The sequence below is a fragment of the Malaclemys terrapin genome, chromosome 7 (assembly GCF_027887155.1).
Source record: "Malaclemys terrapin pileata isolate rMalTer1 chromosome 7, rMalTer1.hap1, whole genome shotgun sequence".
Classification (NCBI taxonomy): Eukaryota; Metazoa; Chordata; order Testudines; family Emydidae; genus Malaclemys; species Malaclemys terrapin.
Window position 1 is genome coordinate 49,666,743 of NC_071511.1, and position 19,224 is coordinate 49,685,966.

The 19,224-nt window shown below is 53.3% G+C and overlaps 1 protein-coding gene across 8 annotated transcripts in view; it reads right to left on the reverse strand.

The window, feature by feature from the left end:
• SEMA3B (semaphorin 3B) overlaps positions 1-19,224 on the reverse strand; it is a 52,350-nt gene that overhangs the window by 9,793 nt on the left and 23,333 nt on the right. For all 8 annotated transcript variants that reach the window (XM_054034551.1, XM_054034549.1, XM_054034552.1 and 5 more), the window contains 6 exons: positions 18,869-19,026; positions 18,130-18,192; positions 12,874-12,993; positions 12,461-12,554; positions 11,739-11,858; positions 9,501-9,646 (listed from right to left, as the gene is read on the reverse strand). In XM_054034551.1, coding sequence (XP_053890526.1) covers positions 9,501-9,646; positions 11,739-11,858; positions 12,461-12,554; positions 12,874-12,993; positions 18,130-18,192; positions 18,869-19,026 — 701 coding nt within the window. The remainder of the gene's footprint in view (positions 1-9,500; positions 9,647-11,738; positions 11,859-12,460; positions 12,555-12,873; positions 12,994-18,129; positions 18,193-18,868; positions 19,027-19,224) is intronic.

A 19,224-nucleotide genomic window follows, 5' to 3' on the forward strand; every position in this document is an offset into this window, starting at 1 on the left:
GTGGTGGAGTCTTCTTCCTTGGAGGTTTTTAAGGCCCGGCTTGACAAAGCCCTGGCTGGGATGATTTAGTTGGGAATTGGTCCTGCTTTGAGCAGGGGGTTGGACTAGATGACCTCTTGAGGTCCCTTCCAGCCCTGATATTCTATGATTCTAATTTGGGGGCTCGTCCGGGATGGCAACGCCCGCAGAGGCACCGGCAGCTGCTACAGATTGTTCCCCTTCGAACCCCATGGCGCCACAATAGAGGTAGGAGACCTTTTGAAATCTCTATTGGGGTGTCGGAGGAGGACTGTCCGTGGGGCCGTCTCTCCCTGTTGGGCTCACGCCATCTGAACTTATTGACTGTGCAGCAAGATCAGAACTGTTAGCTTGGCCGCCCCCATATGCATAGGTATGCACCGGTGCTGAGGGGTTTTTAACTGCCTCAAGAGGGGTTGTTACGACCTCATAGTGTATTGAGTCCAGACATAAGGTACAGATGCATCGTGGTATTTGGAGAGAGAGAGAGAGAGAGAGAGTGAGTGTGTGTGTACACACACACACACACACACACACACTCTGCGAAGTCTTTTGGCTCATGACCAGAACTACTCTAACGCAAGCCCGGTAACTAGAGGATCTTTAAGGAGATCCCACCCACGGTGGGCTAACTCGGCCTGACATCGTCCGGCGAGGAAGCTACCTGGGTCTAGGAGTGTGTGAACCCATCTTCCCTCCCCTTTCCTCTCTGTGTGAGCCACTGACAGTCTGATCATCTCGCTGGATGCAAAGAGAGTGAGCGGTGCCGTCTCTCAGAGACTAGCCGACGCTCTTTGCTGAAAGGAGGTGTAGGAGGGTCATGGCCATCCTCGTTAGCCTCTCCTGTGTGAGTACCCTGTAGGGAGAGATCCTTAGTTTATGTGCCGCTAGAGCGGACAGGGCATCCTCCCTCCCTGCGTGTGTGTGATTGGAAAATGGGTGGGGGACAGTCTAAGCATTCCCTCTCACCCCCTAAGGGTACCCCATCTGATTTCATGTACGTACATTATGGTTCTAAAACCTGCAGGTATTTAGAGAATTGGAATCATTACACGCGTGAAAATTCATCTAAACAATGCCCACTAGAAGGTACCTTCAATCTAGATAAGATCATACATCTCAGAGGAGCTTTTAATCACCAAAAAGTCTCTGACACACAATGGGAGCAATTTGTCTATTGAGGAAAGGAACGGATTAATTTGAAATTCAGCTTGGTCCAGAGATAAAGAGAAAGTTGATCTGCGTTCAAGGTCAAAAATCAATGCAGATCAGGCTAAGTACAAAGAAAAACTGCTTTCGGTCCCAGCTGGCTGTGAAAAAAATATAGACATAGTCAAACCAAAGGCAATACAAGTTACAATGCTGAGATTACATTTGCAAAGCTTAACTGTCCAGTGAGATCCAACAGTCTGCCTTTGCGACCCTGGAGCCGGCGTGGTTTGGGGACGCTGAAGAAGCCACAGGCAGCCGGCCTGGACTGGAATCACTGAAAAGACGCCCCTGGAGACCCCAGGGCGTAAAAGAGAGGAAGCAAGTTGGAGATTGCACAGCGCCTTCTCTGAACGTTATACACAGACGTGGCCAGTCTGGACGTACGTGTGCGAGTATGAAAGTGTGCCTACTCTCAGCCGTAGTAAGTCTGAGAACCGGAGAGGGGTTTAGCATTCCTCTGTCCACCCCGGTTGATCGGGAAGGGTGTCAGGTGGATCTACCCCAGTCGTAGCAAGACTGGGCAATAGAGAAGTATGGAGAAAAGGGAAGAGTTGTGTACTTGATAACTAGAATTGAGCAATTAAGAGCACAGATCATGAACCAGGCAGCAACTCAAACCTACGCCCAGGCCAAGTTGCAAGCCTTGAGACAGGACTTCCAGGCAGAAAAGGAAGCACTGGCTAAGCAAGTACCAGTCCTTCAGGGACTTGTCAGAATTTAACCATTTGTGTTTCCATATGCTGTAACAGCAGTGTATTTGCCACAAGAGAAAATTTAATAGTTAAACGCCAATGGGCCATGTGTTTTGCCCAGGTGGCAAGCCTCATGAGGGAGGACTCGGGTAGCCTTGTGAGTAAGAATGTTTAAGGGAAGAGACCAGGAAGGGTGGAGGCTAGTTGAGAAGCCCACCCTCCTAGCTAAATTGGTAGTGGAACAAGGAAGGGACGGTTCAGCGAGAAAAGCAGGATCAGGCCCAAGCGGGCAGGCAACAGATAGAGAGATTGGAAAACAGGTTGAAAACTTTGAGGGCATAGTGGAAGGAAAGGAGTAAGTAATTATAAGCATGGGGATTTCAAATCCCCAGGACAATAATTGGAATGGTAAAAACTGAGTTGATAGGGTGTGGTTTGGGAGACAAGCAAGTGATTTAAGAAAAGAGAGTGAGAAGTTAACTCTGTAGTTGCTAGAGGGACTCAAGCAGTGACACTTGGTAGGAATGTCTGTAAGTAATCCAGGCAAGAGTTTATTTAAGTGGAATTATTTGACTATGAATACGTTAATCTAATTTACTGAAGAACACTCCTGCTGTGTACAATCTGTGTTTTATAAGTTTGAGATGAATTGGTATTGTTTTAAAGTTGCAAAACTGAGAATAGTTTTGCCAGACACAGGAAACTAGTGTTGTTTAAGGTATTTAGCATTTAATCCTTAAGGTGACTTAATGCTTTACGAGATTTAAAATGTTTTAACTAAAGACCAAAGGTTGTGGCTGCAGCAGGGTAGTCAAAGCCAGGAGAATAAAAGATTTGAATTTGGTTTTGGGTAACAAAATAGCAGATAAAAGATCTGGTAAAGAGAGAGAAGGACAGTGCCCCTGGCTCTGTGTGGTTGAGCTGTCACTTTACTAGGGGTGCATGGAGATTTTGTAAGCACAAAAGAAACAGTTATACCTTGTGTAGAAATTGATGCTGCTAGTGTTGTGGAAATTGAATTGTGGAGAGGATGTGCATTTTCCCCAGAACATGTGCAGTGTATATTGTAGCAGAGGTAAAAGAAATGCAAACCTACCAAAATAGGTTGTGTTGTCTTTTTCAGATCACTGTGTGTTTGAAAACAGGAGTTAAAAGTTAATTGTGTCCTTTTTAAATAAGAGTCTTTAAGCCGTGGATAGCTTTGGATCCAGAAGCAAGCCAGAAAGCATCTGTACTAATGCAAATTATCTAACTGATAAGGTAGAAGCTACTGAAACCTGGGCTGCCTATGAAACAAATACAAGGAAATATGGGGTAATTCCTCTGTTTTGCCTGAAATCAATAAGAGTATTTGTATATAAAGGAAATATTTTAAGCAATGACTGACTGCTCAGAAGGGGTAGACCTCTGTTCTTTTGTCTTTCAGATCATCAGAGAAAATGGATGCCAGCTGAACAGCATTCAACGTACCATGCATTTACTGGTACAATAGGAATTATTTTTGTGTTCTATGTCCTGTCTTGTGGTGTTTGTCTTGTGGCCAGAATTGTTGTGTTTAATATTTTCATAAGACAGTCTAGTTCAAAATTAAATATAAGGGTTAAATCAAAAAGTAGATACTTGTTTTATTCAACTTGGAATACAAAGTGTTTGGATAAATCAGGAAAATGTGATATACTAAAGTCTAATACATTTGCTTAAGTAAGAAAAATAAACTTCATTGGCCAGATTTTTTAACTGAAAAATTGCTGTTAAAATTTGCATACCAACAGTCTTTGGAAGCGAGGACATGGAAGGTTAACCCACTCCCCATATTGCACATGGGATCCTTCTGGCTACCTCAGATTTCTAGCCAGAGAGTGGGGAGGGAGGAAAGCTATTGGACATCAGAGGTTGTACCAAATGGATTCCTCAAAAGTGGGTGTGCTTGTCCTGGTTTGTTGCTCCAAAGCTCTGTATATAAGTTATTTTACTGGAAGGGTGTATATGGCATACATTGAATAATAAGACTAATGTACTGTATAATGGCAATGTGTATGTGTTCATTGTTGGGAAAAGGTGTATGAGTGAAGAGTGGAAGTTTCCTTTGTAGGTTAAAAGAAGCCAAGAAGGGGAGAAGGAAAAAGAACAGAACGAGTTAACTGGAAAAAAATAGCTAGCAAGCTCAGTCCAAAGATAAGACGCTGGCCTCATTCAAGGACACTGCTACAGCTAAGACTGGGCTGACAACCAAGAAAAGCGGGGGGGCCTGAATGTGCCCAAGCAACTATGAGATCTGCAAAACACTGCCAGACATTAATGAAATGTGTTAGGTTTCTTTTCTCACAGATAAAAGAAGTGCTACCCATTGTTTCATTGAAACAAGGAGATTGAGTCTACGTAAAGTCCATCAACGAAAGACTGCTTTGGCTCCACACTGGAAAGGCCCTTTCCAAGTCCTGTTAACCACCAACACCGCTGTGAAGTGCCAAAGACTGCCTACCTGGACCCATGCTTCTCACTGCAAAAAGACCCCTCCACCTCGGGAGGACTCTCCGACTGATAAGCCTATTTCTCCTTCTAGCTGTGCTGTGCCTTCTGGACAGCAGGAAAAAGAAAAAAAAAAAAGACAAGGTGAAGTGCTAGTAACCTCTCCCTTGTCCACTGACAGACCTAATGTACCTTTGGATTTTTCTAGAAGACGCAAAACCATTACAGGGTGATGTGCTAGTAACATTTTCCCCTGTATGATGCTGAACCACACTGTTTCAGGAAAAGAGAAGAAGGAACACTTGCTTCATTGAAACCACAAAGTCCAGGGATTCCTGACTACAAAAGACATTAAGAACTGACCCTGGTGAAGAAACAAAGAATTTTACACTGGCAGGAAGAAACTTGTGGGACCCATGCTTGGGAATGTGGTATTGATTGGATTTTGGGGTTTATTCTACAGGCTGCGCCCTGTGTTTTGGATAAGTCCTTCAGCATGTATTGCCCTCCCTAATTGGATTTTAAATAAGTACCAAAGGCAACTTGTTGCCATTGCCCCGCCATCTCCTCCATTACACTATTACTCCTGTAACACATCCAAATACAGACAATGCCATATATTTGATAAAACCAATGGCCAAGGCCTTCGCACTTTAGTGATTTATTTAAATATTGGTTGAAAAAAATATTTTTAAGGTTCAGGATATCCCATATAAGTGAACAATTGAATGGAAAAGAATGGATCAGTGGAGATAAAAGTATATGATATCACTACAGTGAACCCCAAGAATCTGTAATTGCAATTGATGGGTTCTATAGCGAAGTAGATATGATGGCTGTTCCTGGAATTTGCACTGTGTTAAACGAGAGAGGCCCTTATTGTTATTTGGTCACCCAATCAGTGAACAATTAAACGAATACCCAAAGAGTTGGTTTTGCCACTGGAAATTTTACCTGCATAGAAATTATTCCAGTGACTAATAATGTTATTTCCGCCCTTAGTTCAATGACCCAGAAGTTGCTGACAGAGATGGTATTGAATATCACTGAGGCTGGGAAGGAATTGCAGTGGGATCTAGCATGTTCAGAAATTCAGGATTTCCTGAATGACCAGCTAATGGCCATTCGGAATGATCTAGAGTATCAGGCTTGGCCCACTGCCCTTACAGACGCATCAGGAGTACCATCTTTGCAATTCTAAAGAAGGGTAGAAGGGAGAACAGCAAAATAGAGACAATGGATTTCAGGAAGGCAGATTTTGGGAAGCTCAGAGAGCTGATAGGTAAGGTCCCATGGGAATCAAGACTGAGGGGAAAAACAACTGAGGAGAGTTGGCAGTTTTTCAAAGGGACACTATTAAGGGCCCAAAAGCAAGCTATTCCGCTGGTTAGGAAAGATAGAAAATGTGGCAAAAGACCACCTTGGCTTAACCACGAGATCTTGCACGATCTAAAAAATAAAAAGGAGTCATATAAAAAATGGAAACTAGGACAGATTACAAAGGATGAATATAGGCAAACAACACAGGAATGCAGGGGCAAGATTAGAAAGGCAAAGGCACAAAATGAGCTCAAACTAGCTACGGGAATAAAAGGAAACAAGAAGACTTTTTATCAATACATTAGAAGCAAGAGGAAGACCAAAGACAGGGTAGGCCCACTGCTTAGTGAAGAGGGAGAAACAGTAACAGGAAACTTGGAAATGGCAGAGATGCTTAATGACTTCTTTGTTTCGGTCTTCACCGAGAAGTCTGAAGGAATGCCTAACATAGTGAATGCTAATGGGAAGGGGGTAGGTTTAGCGGATAAAATAAAAAAAGAACAAGTTAAAAATCACTTAGAAAAGTTAGATGCCTGCAAGTCACCCGGGCCTGATGAAATGCATCCTAGAATACTCAAGGAGCTAATAGAGGAGGTATCTGAGCCTCTAGCTATTATCTTTGGAAAGTCATGGGAGACGGGAGAGATTCCAGAAGACTGGAAAAGGGCAAATATAGTGCCCATCTATAAAAAGGGAACTAAAAACAACCCAGGTAACTACAGACCAGTTAGTTTAACTTCTGTGCCAGGGAAGATAATGGAGCAAGTAATTAAGGAAATCATCTGCCAACACTTGGAAGGTGGTAAGGTGATAGGGAATAGCCAGCATGGATTTGTGAAGAACAAATCATGTCAAACCAATCTGATAGCTTTCTTTGATAGGATAACGAGCCTTGTGGATAAGGGTGAAGCGGTGGATGTGGTATACCTAGACTTTAGTAAGGCATTTGATACGGTCTCGCATGATATTCTTATCGATAAACTAGGCAAATACAAATTAGATGGGGCTACTATAAGGTGGGTGCATAACTGGCTGGATAATCGTACTCAGAGAGTTGTTATTAATGGTTCCCAATCCTGCTGGAAAGGCGTAACGAGTGGGGTACCGCAGGGGTCTGTTTTGGGACCGGCTCTGTTCAATATCTTCATCAACGACTTAGATATTGGCATAGAAAGTACGCTTATTAAGTTTGCGGATGATACCAAACTGGGAGGGATTGCAACTACTTTGGAGGACAGGGTCATAATTCAAAATGATCTGGACAAATTGGAGAAATGGTCTGAGTTAAACAGGATGAAGTTTAACAAAGACAAATGCAAAGTGCTCCACTTAGGAAGGAAAAATCAATTTCACACATACAGAATGGGAAAAGACTGTCTAGGAAGGAGTACGGCAGAAAGGGATCTAGGGGTTATAGTGGACCACAAGCTAAATATGAGTCAACAGTGTGATGCTGTTGCAAAAAAAGCAAACATGATTCTGGGATGCATTAACAGGTGTGTTGTGAGCAAGACACGAGAAGTCATTCTTCCGCTCTACTCTGCTCTGGTTAGGCCTCAGCTGGAGTATTGTGTCCAGTTCTGGGCGCCGCATTTTAAAAAAGATGTGGAGAAACTGGAAAGGGTCCAAAGAAGAGCAACAAGAATGATTAAAGGTCTTGAGAACATGACCTATGAAGGAAGGCTGAAAGAATTGGGTTTGTTTAGTTTGGAAAAGAGAAGACTGAGAGGGGACATGATAGCAGTTTTCAGGTATATAAAAGGGTGTCATAAGGAGGAGGGAGAGAACTTGTTCACCTTAGCCTCTAAGGATAGAACCAGAAACAATGGGTTTAAACTGCAGCAAGGGAGGTCTAGATTGGACATTAGGAAAAAGTTCCTAACTGTCAGGGTGGTTAAACACTGGAACAAATTGCCTAGGGAGGTTGTGGAATCTCCGTCTCTGGAGATATTTAAGGGTAGGTTAGATAAATGTCTACTAGGGATGGTCTAGGCAGTATTTGGTCCTGCCATGCGGGCAGGGGACTGGACTCGATGACCTCTCGAGGTCCCTTCCAGTCCTAGAATCTATGAATCTATGAATCTATGAATCTGATCTGTGGCCATGGAGACATACTTGGAGACTTTCTGGGTGGAAGTGTGGACGTTCTCAATGCTCCTTCCATGCATATGGACCGGTTAGGGGGCTGTGGGGTCCCACATACCAAATCCTGCTGGGTCCATGGGGAGGATGCATGTGGGATTGGGTAATTCACCGAGACATCTGGGAAATTAGACTACCTGATATGCCCAATCGATTTTTAGTCAGTGCTCCTGGGATTACATCTGACATTTGGATGGGGTTAGGGAGTCAATGGACATTAGAACCCCCACAGCTTCAGTATAACCATAAACTGAAGCCAGGAGAAGTTGTTACTCTTCATGTCTACGTTTGCTGGGAGGGTAGGGGACAAGGAACTACCCCGACAGGACACTTACTTTTTCAAGCTAATGATAGCTGTGTGTATGGTAAAGCCACCACATTGCAAGACATACATTTTAATCTCATTACCACTGCAGGCAATCATATTATTTACTGGCCTGCAGGCAGAATTTTCCAAGTAGGCCTTAGGTTCCAGATACCCTTTAATTGGACTAGTTTAGTACCTGATCGATTTCAAAATTTGCTTTCACTGTTACCAGAGGTTCAGAAAGTCTCTGAAGTACAAGGGCAAACTCACATGCTTAAAAATATATATATCAAGTTGAAAAGTATGCCTTTCATACAGCTTATAGAGTGTCCACCTTATGTACTAAGTATGATGTATTGTGTTTTATGACTAAGACTGTACAACAACCCCATCATATTATTGCTATGGGAATATTATTGTTTGTGTTGGTGTTAGTTAGTGTAGGATTACGTTATTGTTGTTGTAAAGGACGTAATAGTAATACCTTTCATGTCCATGCTCATCATGCATTGTCATTACATCCAATCAAAACCCCTAAAGGTTGAAGCATCTGTTGTAGAATCTGAATTCCAAGACTTAATGCAAATAGAGATTTGAAAATGTTTGTTGTACTAGTAGTACAAAAGGGGGGGTTGTGGAAGCAGAGAAAGAACTGACAGGAAGGGGATTGCAATGCATGACAGTTTGTTAGCAAGAGTCAGGCTAACTGTAACCCTAATAATGCGAGATTTGTAGAAGCAAGGATTGGGTGAGGCGAGTGGGAAAGAACTGTGTGAGAAGTTGTTGCGACCTTGTGTAGATAATATTGTATGTAGACTAGAGTCGAAACAAGCAAGCGAGGAAAACAAGATATCAGAATGACCTATGTATAAACAAAATGCTGCTGTTGCTCATTATTGTCTGTAACAAAAGGTATAAATGCTTGCTGTAATTGTTTACCTGTTGAGAGACCTGTTTAGCTCTCTCCCTCTACGCAATTGCTAGAGAAAATAAAGTATCTGACTTGCTGTACCCAAACAAAAAGTGAGAACTCTGTTATTCTCTGACACAGGGCACGACAGACGATGGACTCCCCGTCTCCCGGTTGGACCTGCTGCAATGGCATGGGAGAGCCCGACTGAGCTGTCCCCAGTGTGGGGCTCCTGGGGAAGGATCCCACAGGCCTGGCTGGCAGAGCCGCTGCCCACATGCCAGGAGGGCTCGGCTCCAATCCCAGTGTCACTGCTGTGCAGGCGGAGCACAGATGGGGGTCACACCCATCCCTCCCGGCCCCCCAGGGATGCAGTGAAAGGGACCAGCCCATTGTTCCAGCTGGGCCGGGTGGGCACGGGAGCGCTCACCCTGCAGATCTGGCCGATGCGGGCGAAGCTGGCCTTGCCCAGCCCCTGCTGCCCCTCCACCGCCGTCTCGCGGAAGAAGAAGTAGATCTTGTCGTCGTCCGGGTTCTCGCTCTCCGGGATCCAGAACACGTCCACAAACTTGGGCTCTGGGCCAGGCAGAACACGGGGAGGAAGGGAGGGTCAGGCAGGGGGAGGCATGAGGTGAGCACCGGGCACCCATGCCATCCAGCACAGGTGCTCAGGCAGAAAGCAGAGCGAATAACAGCTGCACTCGGCCCACGTCAGGGCTGCCAGAGCTTTGCTATCTGACCTGCGTGCTAACCCATGCAGGGGCAGTGCCCTACCCCCGACTGACACGGGGGAAACCGAGGTACGAAGAAGGGATGTTACCCAGTGAATCAGTGGCACAGCAGGGAATAGGACCCAGGAGTCCTGACACCCACTGCTCTAGCCCCCAGCCCTCCCTTCCCCAGAAGTGAAGCTAACAGCCTGAACCAGGCCAGGGGTCACGTGGGCTCTGCACTGCCAGGAGATCAGCCGGGCCCTGCCCCGACTGTCAGGGAGGACCTGCAGCCAGTGCCGGAGGGGTGGTTTGCTGCCTGGAACCGGCTCGGCAGTGAATGGGGCCTGGGGTCGGAGCTGCAACCCAGGTCCCCTGCCTGTCTGGGGAGGTTCGGGGGAGGCAGGAGGGCACCCACCCACTCCCCAACGTGGTACCTGCCCTGCCACAGGCAGCTCCGTGCTCCCCCAGCACCCCCCTCATCCGTGCCGCATCAGGGACCTGCCCAGGCCAGCAAGACCAGGCTGGGATTGGGCACACCTGGCTGTGCTCATCCCCCTGCCCCTGGAACGTGCAGCTGCGGGGATCCCCATGCCCATGCAGCCAGACCACCCCCTGGCTCCATCACTCCACAACTGCCCCCTGCTCAAAGGGGGCCCTGCAGTCACACGCCACTAGGTGGCAGCCTAGATCCACCAGCTCCCACAAGGAGAGTCAGCCCAGCCATGAGAGCGGGTCCAGGGCCAGAGAGAAGGGAGACTGGGTACGGGGTAGACGGGTGATGCTCCTCAGTCCCGACCCACAGCCCCCCAACCTCCTGCTATCCCAGCTCCCCCCCCCAAGCTATACCCCCTGCTAGACCAGCCCTGGGCTCCCCCAGCCAGCTGTGCTGGTGCCCCTCACTCCCGACCCACAGCCCCTGCTAGCCCAGCCCTGGGTTCCCCCCCACAACCCTGCCTGGCAATTCCTGCACCCGGTCCGTCCCAGCTTTGGTGCCCAGGAGGCAGAGCCTGGGGGTGCCAGGTCACTGCACTGTCTCAGGGTGACCTCGAGCAGCTCCCAGGGGCTCTGCTATTCTTGGTGCTGCCCATTTCCAGGCGATGGCACCTTCCAGGCAGAATAGGGCTGGGGCTTAGCATGGGCAGGGTCCACAGGCAGCCCCAGCCTGGCAGCCCCCCCAGCCGCTGTCTGCAGGGATGGGGACACTGTGAGGGAGCCGAGAGTGAATCCCAGGGCCAGGCATTGCCAGGTGAAGGGTGGGAATGAGGCCCCCCCAAGGGTGAATGAGGCCAGAAGCTCTTGCAGGACGACGGGTTCATTATCCCAGCAAGACAGATGGTGGGATTCAGAGGGCGAGTCAGCAAAATGCCAAAGGGGATGAACGGAGCACAGATGCCCACAGGATTAGGGCCAGGAAAGCTTCTTCATCCGTCCTGCTGGTGTCCCTCACTCCCGACCCGCAGCCCCTGCTATTCCAGCCCTGGGATCCCCTCCCACCCCAGCCCTGCCAGTGCCCCTCAGCCTTTGGGAAATGACCCCCAATCAGGGGCATGCACAAGAGGGGACAAGCAGGGGCACAGGGCCCCCAATAATGGGAAGGAGCACAGAACACACGCCTGCTCCCGAGTTCTGAAATCTCCCCCCAGAGACAGACACTCAGGGCCCAGCTCTGCCTTCCCCGTGACGTTACTGTTCCCACCTGTGCCCAGCGACTGGCATGTTCAGATCTGGGAGCCTCCCCCACCCATCGCGCAGGGGGCTGAGCCGGAGCTGGGCCCGGACGAGTCTGTGACAGGGAGTGAAATTCACTAGGAGCTTGGCTGAGGCTGCCAAACTCACCACACTCAGGACGCAGCCCAGCATCCTCGAGCCGAGGGATCGGCCCCTGGGCAGCAGCAGGATTACGTTCCTGGGCCTCACCCCCCCTCCCCAGAAACCCCCCTAGCCCTGGCACTGACCGTTGAGCCAGCGGGAGTCGTGCTGCTCGGTACGGATGGACGGGCGCAGCCCCAGGCTGCGGAAGATGGTGAAGTCGCGGCCCATCAGGTCGGTGGCCACCCCAGAATACAGCTCCTCCCCTGGGGCAGGGATCAGAGGGGTCAGGGGCATTAAACACGGGCATGCCCAGTCCTCCCTGCCTACCTCCGCCTGCCTCATCGCCAGGGGAAAGGCCAGGCGCCCTGCTCCTCAGACAGCCAAGGGATCCGCTCCACGCTCCTCACCAGACGTCACTGGAGGGGGGGAATTTACAGGGGCACCCCCGGGGGATCAGGGGGTTAACAAGTGAATCCCCGGCTCCCACCACCTGGGCCCCGCTCACCCCTCCTCCCCATCTCAGTGGTGAGTTCAAGGCTCAGATTCCTCTGCTGGGACAGTCCCCGGTGACCCACAGGGGCTCCTGTGTACTGGCTCTGCACAGAACTGGCATCTTGCCCTCAGCACCCCCCAGAGGGCACAAGCCAGCAGTGTCTCAGCCAGCCCAGCCTCTTCCCTTAGGGGGCGCTGTGGGGAGTTGGATAGGAGTGCTGGCTGTGGGGGGAGCTCCCAGCTACTCCAGACCCAGCCTCTCCCAGTAGGGGGTGCTGTGGGGAGGGGCAGGAGCAGGGGCATGTGGCAGTCAGCAGGGCCCAGCAGACGATACAGAGGGCCCCACATGCCAGCTCAGGGCCGTCGCTCTTACCCACGAGCACCGAGGCAGCCACGTGCCGCGGGTCGTACGGGCTCTTCCCTTTGCCGTCCTCCATGGCTGCAGGATCCAGCTTAAAGACGGGCTCCTAGAGAGAGGGAACGAAGCACGTCAGCAATGGCAGGGGTGTCTGGGGCCAAGGCTGCTAACAGAACCATCCCCCCCATCCCCCGCCCCCCGATTTAGTTGATTTAGTTGGGGATTGGTCCTGCTTCGAGCAGGGGGTTGGACTAGACCTCCTGCAGTCCCTTCCAATCTTGGTATTCTATGATTCTATTAGAGGTAGCGGTCCCATCTGCCCCAGATTTGGCCCCTGCAGGGCAGGTGGGGGGCAGGGGATACCCTGGGCGTTGGGGCTGGGAGACCATCTCTCATTTGTCCCTTAGTAGGGGTGCCGCCGGGCTTACCTCCATGCGCTGGCCGACCTCCACGAAGGCGCAGGTGGGGTGGAAGGCACCCGTGCCGCAGGCGTATAGGTGGGTGCGGTTGTACAGGTGCAGGATCTTGATGAAGTTCATACACTCGGCCTGAAAGACACAGGGTGAAGGGAGATGGGGGTGAGTGGGGCGGGGCCTGGCGGGGGCATGTTCCCCCCTGCGCCCCCATAGCTGGCACCACCCTGGTCAACACTTTGCCCAGCTCTCTGTGGGCTCCCCTCTATCTGTCCTGGGCAGGGCAGCGGCTGCCCCGGACCCACAGCTCCCCCAGGATACAGCTCACAGGGCTGAGACCAAAGCAACAGCCCCCTTGGAGTTTCTGGGTGGGTTTGGCCAACAACACATCTGAGCCCAGGGCTCCAGCTGGCCCTCTGGCCCCTCTGCTCTGGCCCCTGGAATGCAAGGTTCAAGCGTTGGGATCCATGGCCAGGAGTTGGAGGCTGGGACGCTGGCTCCCTGCTACGCCTCTGGGGGTGCTAGTGTCCCTGGCCAACAGGCTCTCATTGCAGCACGGCCCAAAGACTGCTCACTCCCCACTGAACACACTGAATTCCCAGCAGCCCCAGCCTCTCCTAGCAGGGGGCACTGTGGTGAGTGGGGCAGGAGTGCTGGCTGTGGGGGAGCTCCTGCCCCACACAAGGAGCCCCCAGGCCAAGGCCTCCCACGCTGACTCATACACCAGGGCAGCTGGCGATGGGAATCCAGGCTGATCCTTCCCCCCTGCGGTTGCCCTGAGCCATTCCAGGGGCACAAAGATCCAGGCCGGTCCCCCCCCAGAGCTGCCCCCAGGGCAGAGGGGCCCCGCCCATATCCCTGCCCGGGGCAGTGATTCACTGTTCTCAGGTGTGTGGACAGGGATGTTCCATCCCAGCCCTGAGTCACCTGGGCCTGGTGCCTGGTGAGCGGCAGGGCCTGTCCGTCTGGAATTGCCTTCTCAGGCAGGTGCTGCCCTGGCTGGGGTGTGACCTCAACCCCCACTAGCAGGCCAGTGGGCTGGGGAGAAGGGAACCCCAAGAGCAGTGGCACTGCTCCTGGAGCAGGGGGGGCACCAGGTGCCGCCCCAGTCCCTGCCGCTTGGGTAATAGCTGCATGCGGGACAGATCAGGGCACCAGGCCATGGCACAGATGGTGCCACCCAGGGCCCAGACACGCATGCCTAAGCCTCCGCTCGTTGCTACTTATCATGGCCCTGTTGGTGCCGTGGGCAGGGCCGTGGCGCCAGGAGAGGGCGCTATCAGGAGATCCTCACATGACTCAGAGTGAGGGTCCGACAGCTCCTGGAAAATGAGTAACACTAATGAGAACCTAAGGGAAGGGAATGGCCGGGCTGGGCACCCCAACCCTACACTTCCAGCCTGGAGTTGAGCTGCCACAGTATTCTTGCCGGCAAGTTAAAGACGTATGGGCTGGATGAATGGACTGTAAGGTGGATAGAAAGCTGGCTAGATCGTCGGGCTCAACGGGTAGTGATCAATGGCTCCATGTCTAGTTGGCAGCCGGTTTCAAGCGGAGTGCCCCAAGGGTCGGTCCTGGGGCCGGTTTTGTTTAATATCTTTATTAATGATCTGGAGGATGGTGTGGACTGCACTCTCAGCAAGTTTGCAAATGACACTAAACTAGGAGGTGTGGTAGATACACTAGAGGGTAGGGATTGGATACAGAGGGGCCTAGACAAATTAGAGGATTGGGCCAAAAAAAACCTGATGAGGTTCAACAAGGACAAGTGCAGAGTCCTGCACTTAGGACGGAAGAATCCCATGTACTGCTACAGACTAGGGACCGAATGGCTAGGAAGCAGTTCTGCAGAAAAGGACCTACGGGTTACAGTGGACGAGAAGCTGGATATGAGTCAACAATGTGCCCTTGTTGCCAAGAAGGCTAACGGCATTTTGGGCTGTATAAGTAGGGGCATTGCCAGCAGATCGAGGGACATGATCATTCCCCTCTATTCGACACTGGTGAGGCCTCATCTGGAATACTGTGTCCAGTTCTGGGCCCCACACTACAAGAAGGATGTGGAAAAATTGGAAAGAGTCCAGCGGAGGGCAACAAAAATGATTAGGGGGCTGGAGCACATGACTTATGAGGAGAGGCTGAGGGAACTGGGATTGTTTAGTCTCCAGAAGAGAAGAATGAGGGAAGATTTGATAGCTATTTTCAACTACCTGAAAGGGAGTTCCAAAGAGGATGGATCTAGACTGTTCTCGGTGGTACCAGATGACAGAACAAGGAGTAATGGTCTCAAGTTGCAGTGGGGGAGGTTTAGGTTGGATATTAGGAAAACCTTTTTCACTAGGAGGGTAGTGAAGCACTGGAATGGGTTACCTAGGGAGGTGGTGGAATCTCCTTCCTTAGAGGTTTTTAAGGTCAGGCGTGACAAAGTCCTGGCTGGGATGATTTAGTTGGGAATTGGTCCTGCTTTGAGCAGGGGGTTGGAATAGATGACCTCCTGAGGTTCCTTCCAACCCTGATATTCTATGATTCTATGATACTGCAGTCCTGGACCCCCTCTTTGCTGTCCCCCAGCTCTGCCAATGTCCTCAATCCTGATCCGCAGCCCCCTGCTTGCCCAGCCCTGGGATCTGCCGAAAAGCTCTGCCGGTGCCCCTCCTCAATCCCGACCTGCAGTCCCTGCTAGCCCAGCCCTTGGCTTCCTCCCCAGCTATCCCCAGCTGCAGGGGGTGGGGGGTCAAAGAGCCCCAGGAGCTGAATCTGGCCCCAGGGACCCTGGCAGAGGGCAGAGCCGACCAGGAGCAAGAGCACTTGCAAGGCTACTTCTGTCCAATGTCTCCTCTAAGGGCAGTGGCTGGATAAACAGTGGGGCCAGCATTAGCAGGGGCCGGTCAGCGCCCCTAGACAGACAAACAGGCCTCAGGCTGCTTGTTTGCTGCCCTTTCACCCCAGTGCAGGAGCCAGGCTCAGCGCTGCCGGCAGGAAACCAGATGGGAGTGAAGTCGCCATGGCCATGTCCAGCCAGACCAGTATGCCATGCAGCACCACCCTGCCCCTCCTGCCCACAGCCCTGTCCAGGCCCCTCCTGCCACCCACCTGCCCCTGCCCAGCCCCTCCTCTGCCCACCCCCCAGCCCTGCCCTGCCCCCTCCTGCCGCCCACCCCCAGCCCCGCCCTGGGCCCTCCTGCTGCCTGCCCTCAGCCCTCCCTGGGCCCCTCCTGCCCCCAGCCCCCACCCTGCTTGGGCCCCTCCTGCCACCTGCCCTCAGCCCTGCCTGCCCCCTCCCACCCTGCCTGGGGCCCTCCTGCCTCCCACCTGGTGGGATTGAGGGGCACCAGTAGAGGGAGATAGGGAAATATTATCCCCATTTCATGGTGGGGAAACTGAGGCCCAGAGCGAGGCAACGACTAGCCCAAGGTCCCTGGGAGGAGCCCAGGCTGCAAAAACTCCTCGATCCCCTTCACCTCCCAGCTCAACCCCCCCCCCCCCCGCATCCATCCAGAGGACCGCCCCACCCCCCCAATCCTGCCTACACATTGCCACCAGGCATTCCAGAGTGCACTGGGGCAGGAAAACACAAAGCACCCCTCGGGGAGCACCTGGGGCTGTGACCCACAACCACCCCCACCCCAGCCCAGCAGACAGGCCCAGCACTTGCCCAGCCAGGCAAACAATCGGCCCTTGTTTCTCCCAGCCACTTGATTGATGAAGGTGAGGTGGGGGGAGTGGAGGGAGGGGCAGCACCCGTCAGTAGCTGGTACTGGGGCCTCGGGGAGGATCCCGGGATCCCTTCCCCCTCTGCCGGGCATGGACAAGGCTCTGAAGAGCAAAGTTCGTGCTGGAAAGTGGCAGGCAGGTGTCCAGCAGTGAAGGGGTTAAATGCTCAATAAACAGTCACTCAGGCACGGCCACCCCATAGGAGCTCAGCCTCCAACTGCCGTGGGGCTGGGATTTCACCCACCATCTTCCCAGCTGCCTGGATCAGCCTCCCCCTCTCCAGCCTCAGGCTTCCCTGGATCTGATCCTGCCTGGGCCTGATCCAGCCTGGGCCCAGCCTTGCAGCAATTGGCCCCCGGGGGATCCCTCAGCTCAGGGGGACTCGGTACCCACGACGTGTCCCGCAGCCTGCTGACTGCTGCCCCTCTGCATCACTGCACTGATCCCCCCCTTGGCCGGGACTACTTCCCAACCCCCGGACAGTTCCCAGCAGCCTGCCAGGATGGTTCTTCCTCCCCGCATCCCAGCCCAGGGGGCTCCCCAAAGAGACCCTGGCCCCCCGGCAGTGTTAAGCCTCCCCGCACCCCCTGCAGGCTCTGCTGCTATGTGCTAGCCGCTCTGGGAACCCCCCACTACACGAGCCAGGGGCGGGTCCCGGCGCCCAGGCCTTGTCTATCTCCAGGGAGGGCAGTGGCCTGGTCAGAGCGGGGCAAGGTCCACGGATGGCATGGCCCATGCTGCCCAATAGGAGCAGAGAGGCTGGTGGGTAGCCTCCGGCTTGGTCCTCCCAGTGCCACAGCAAGGGGGCAGGGAAAGACCCCTTTTGCCCCCCAGGGGCTCACCCCTGCCCAATGGGGATCAAGAGCCTCCCTCTGTGGGGATCAATGGAAGGGGGGCCATGTCACCCCAAGCCCCACAGGGGCCCCTCCCAAAAGCACACTGGCTGGGCCACTTTGGGTGCCTTGGCATCGCCTAGTCCTTGGGGCCCCTCACCGTTGGGGCTGGCAGAACCATTGGGGGCAGTGGCCTCACCCCGTGGCAGCCTGCTCACCCCACACTGTTCTTGTGCCCCTTGGCCAGCCCCCTGTGAGTCAGATGTGGTCTCACCCCAGCCTGTCATGGGACCCCAGGTGGCCTGGGGCCAAGAGATCTGGGCTCCACGAGGCCCCATGCCCTACCTCAGAGTGGAACAGGGTGTCCCGTCTCCACTGAACGGGGGGCAGACCCCAAACACTTCTGACCCTGCCCAACATACTTGGCTCCCATGGGGAAGTGCTGGGCTGGGCTGCCCACTCTCCGCACTGGGCACCACACAGGATGCCCCCAAACAGACCAGGCCAGGGGAGGGTGGTCAGAGCAGGGCTCCATCGCTGTGACAAGGCGCTGTGGGGAGCCGCTCCATGGTGCCCAACTCAAAGGCCAGGCTTGAAACCCCTGCAGGGCACGGGGGGCTGGCAACCCCTGCACAGCCAGGGCGGGTGCTCCGGGGTCAGTAGGGAAGCCTGCCCACCCCCCTAAGTTAAATCACCCCCAGCTCAGCCTGGCCGGAGCACTTACGTTGATGTCTTTGCCGGCCCAGTTGCATTCCTCCCTCCACTCCACAGGCGCCGGCCAGTGGATCTGCGGGAAGAGAGTGGAACAGATCAGGGAGAGGCATCTCCCTCTCCCCCCATGGGCCCCTCAATCCCAACCCGCAGCCCCCCGCCAGCCCAGCCCCGAGTTCCTGCATGAACTGTGGTGCTGGGCTCGGGAGGGTCAGCCTGTGGAGCGTAAGGCCGAGACCCTCCCAACTCGGTTCACACCAGGAACTGAGGGGCAGCATCCCTGGAGGCAGAATGAGGCCCCTGCCCTGACAATGCGCTCCACCATGCCCCTGTAGAGGGGCTCCCAATTCCCCTCTCCATCCCATGCCCTGGAACAGCAGCAGCCAGAGCAGCCTGGAGAAGTGGCTCGAGCGTGCCAGTCCTCAGCACCTCTTTGGGCAGGGCTGTGCCTGCCCAGCTGAGCACCAGTACGCTCAAGACATGCAACACAAGACACACGGTGCCTTGGGAGCAGGGGCTCCTCCAGCAGCTGTGGTGGGGACTCAAGGTCCCAGCAGCGAAGGCATCAGCCGACCCCCCCACCCCCACCGCGGCTTCCAAGCTGGACGGTCGTTACGGGCGATTTCATGGGGGAGGTGAGGCGAGGCAGCTGGAATGCCAGCAATGTCGCCTCTCGAGTGGGCGCCTCTGCCCACTGCCCCTCCCCATGGTGGGTGCCCGGATCCCTCCGCCCTCTGCTGTGCAGCAGTCACCTTCTTGTCCTGCTTGCTGATGTTGTCCAGGCTCAGGGAGGCCAGGTGGTTCTTGCCGCCCACGAAGAGCCGGCCCCGCTCCTCGTCCAGGAGCAGCGCCTCGTAGCAGCAGGAGCGCTCCAGCCCATAGGTGCGCAGCCCATGGCGCGCTTTTAACTCTGCAGGGAGACATGGGGGCTGGGATCAGGCCGGCTCTGCCCTGGCTCTCAGCTTCTCTCCGGGATCACAGGCCAAGGGAATGGAATGCAAAGACCCCGGGCCTGGGTCCTCAAAGGTATTTAGACACCCACCCTCCCATGGGAGTTAGGCACCTCTGTGGATCTGGGCTTTGGAGATGGCCAGTGTCAGGGACGCCA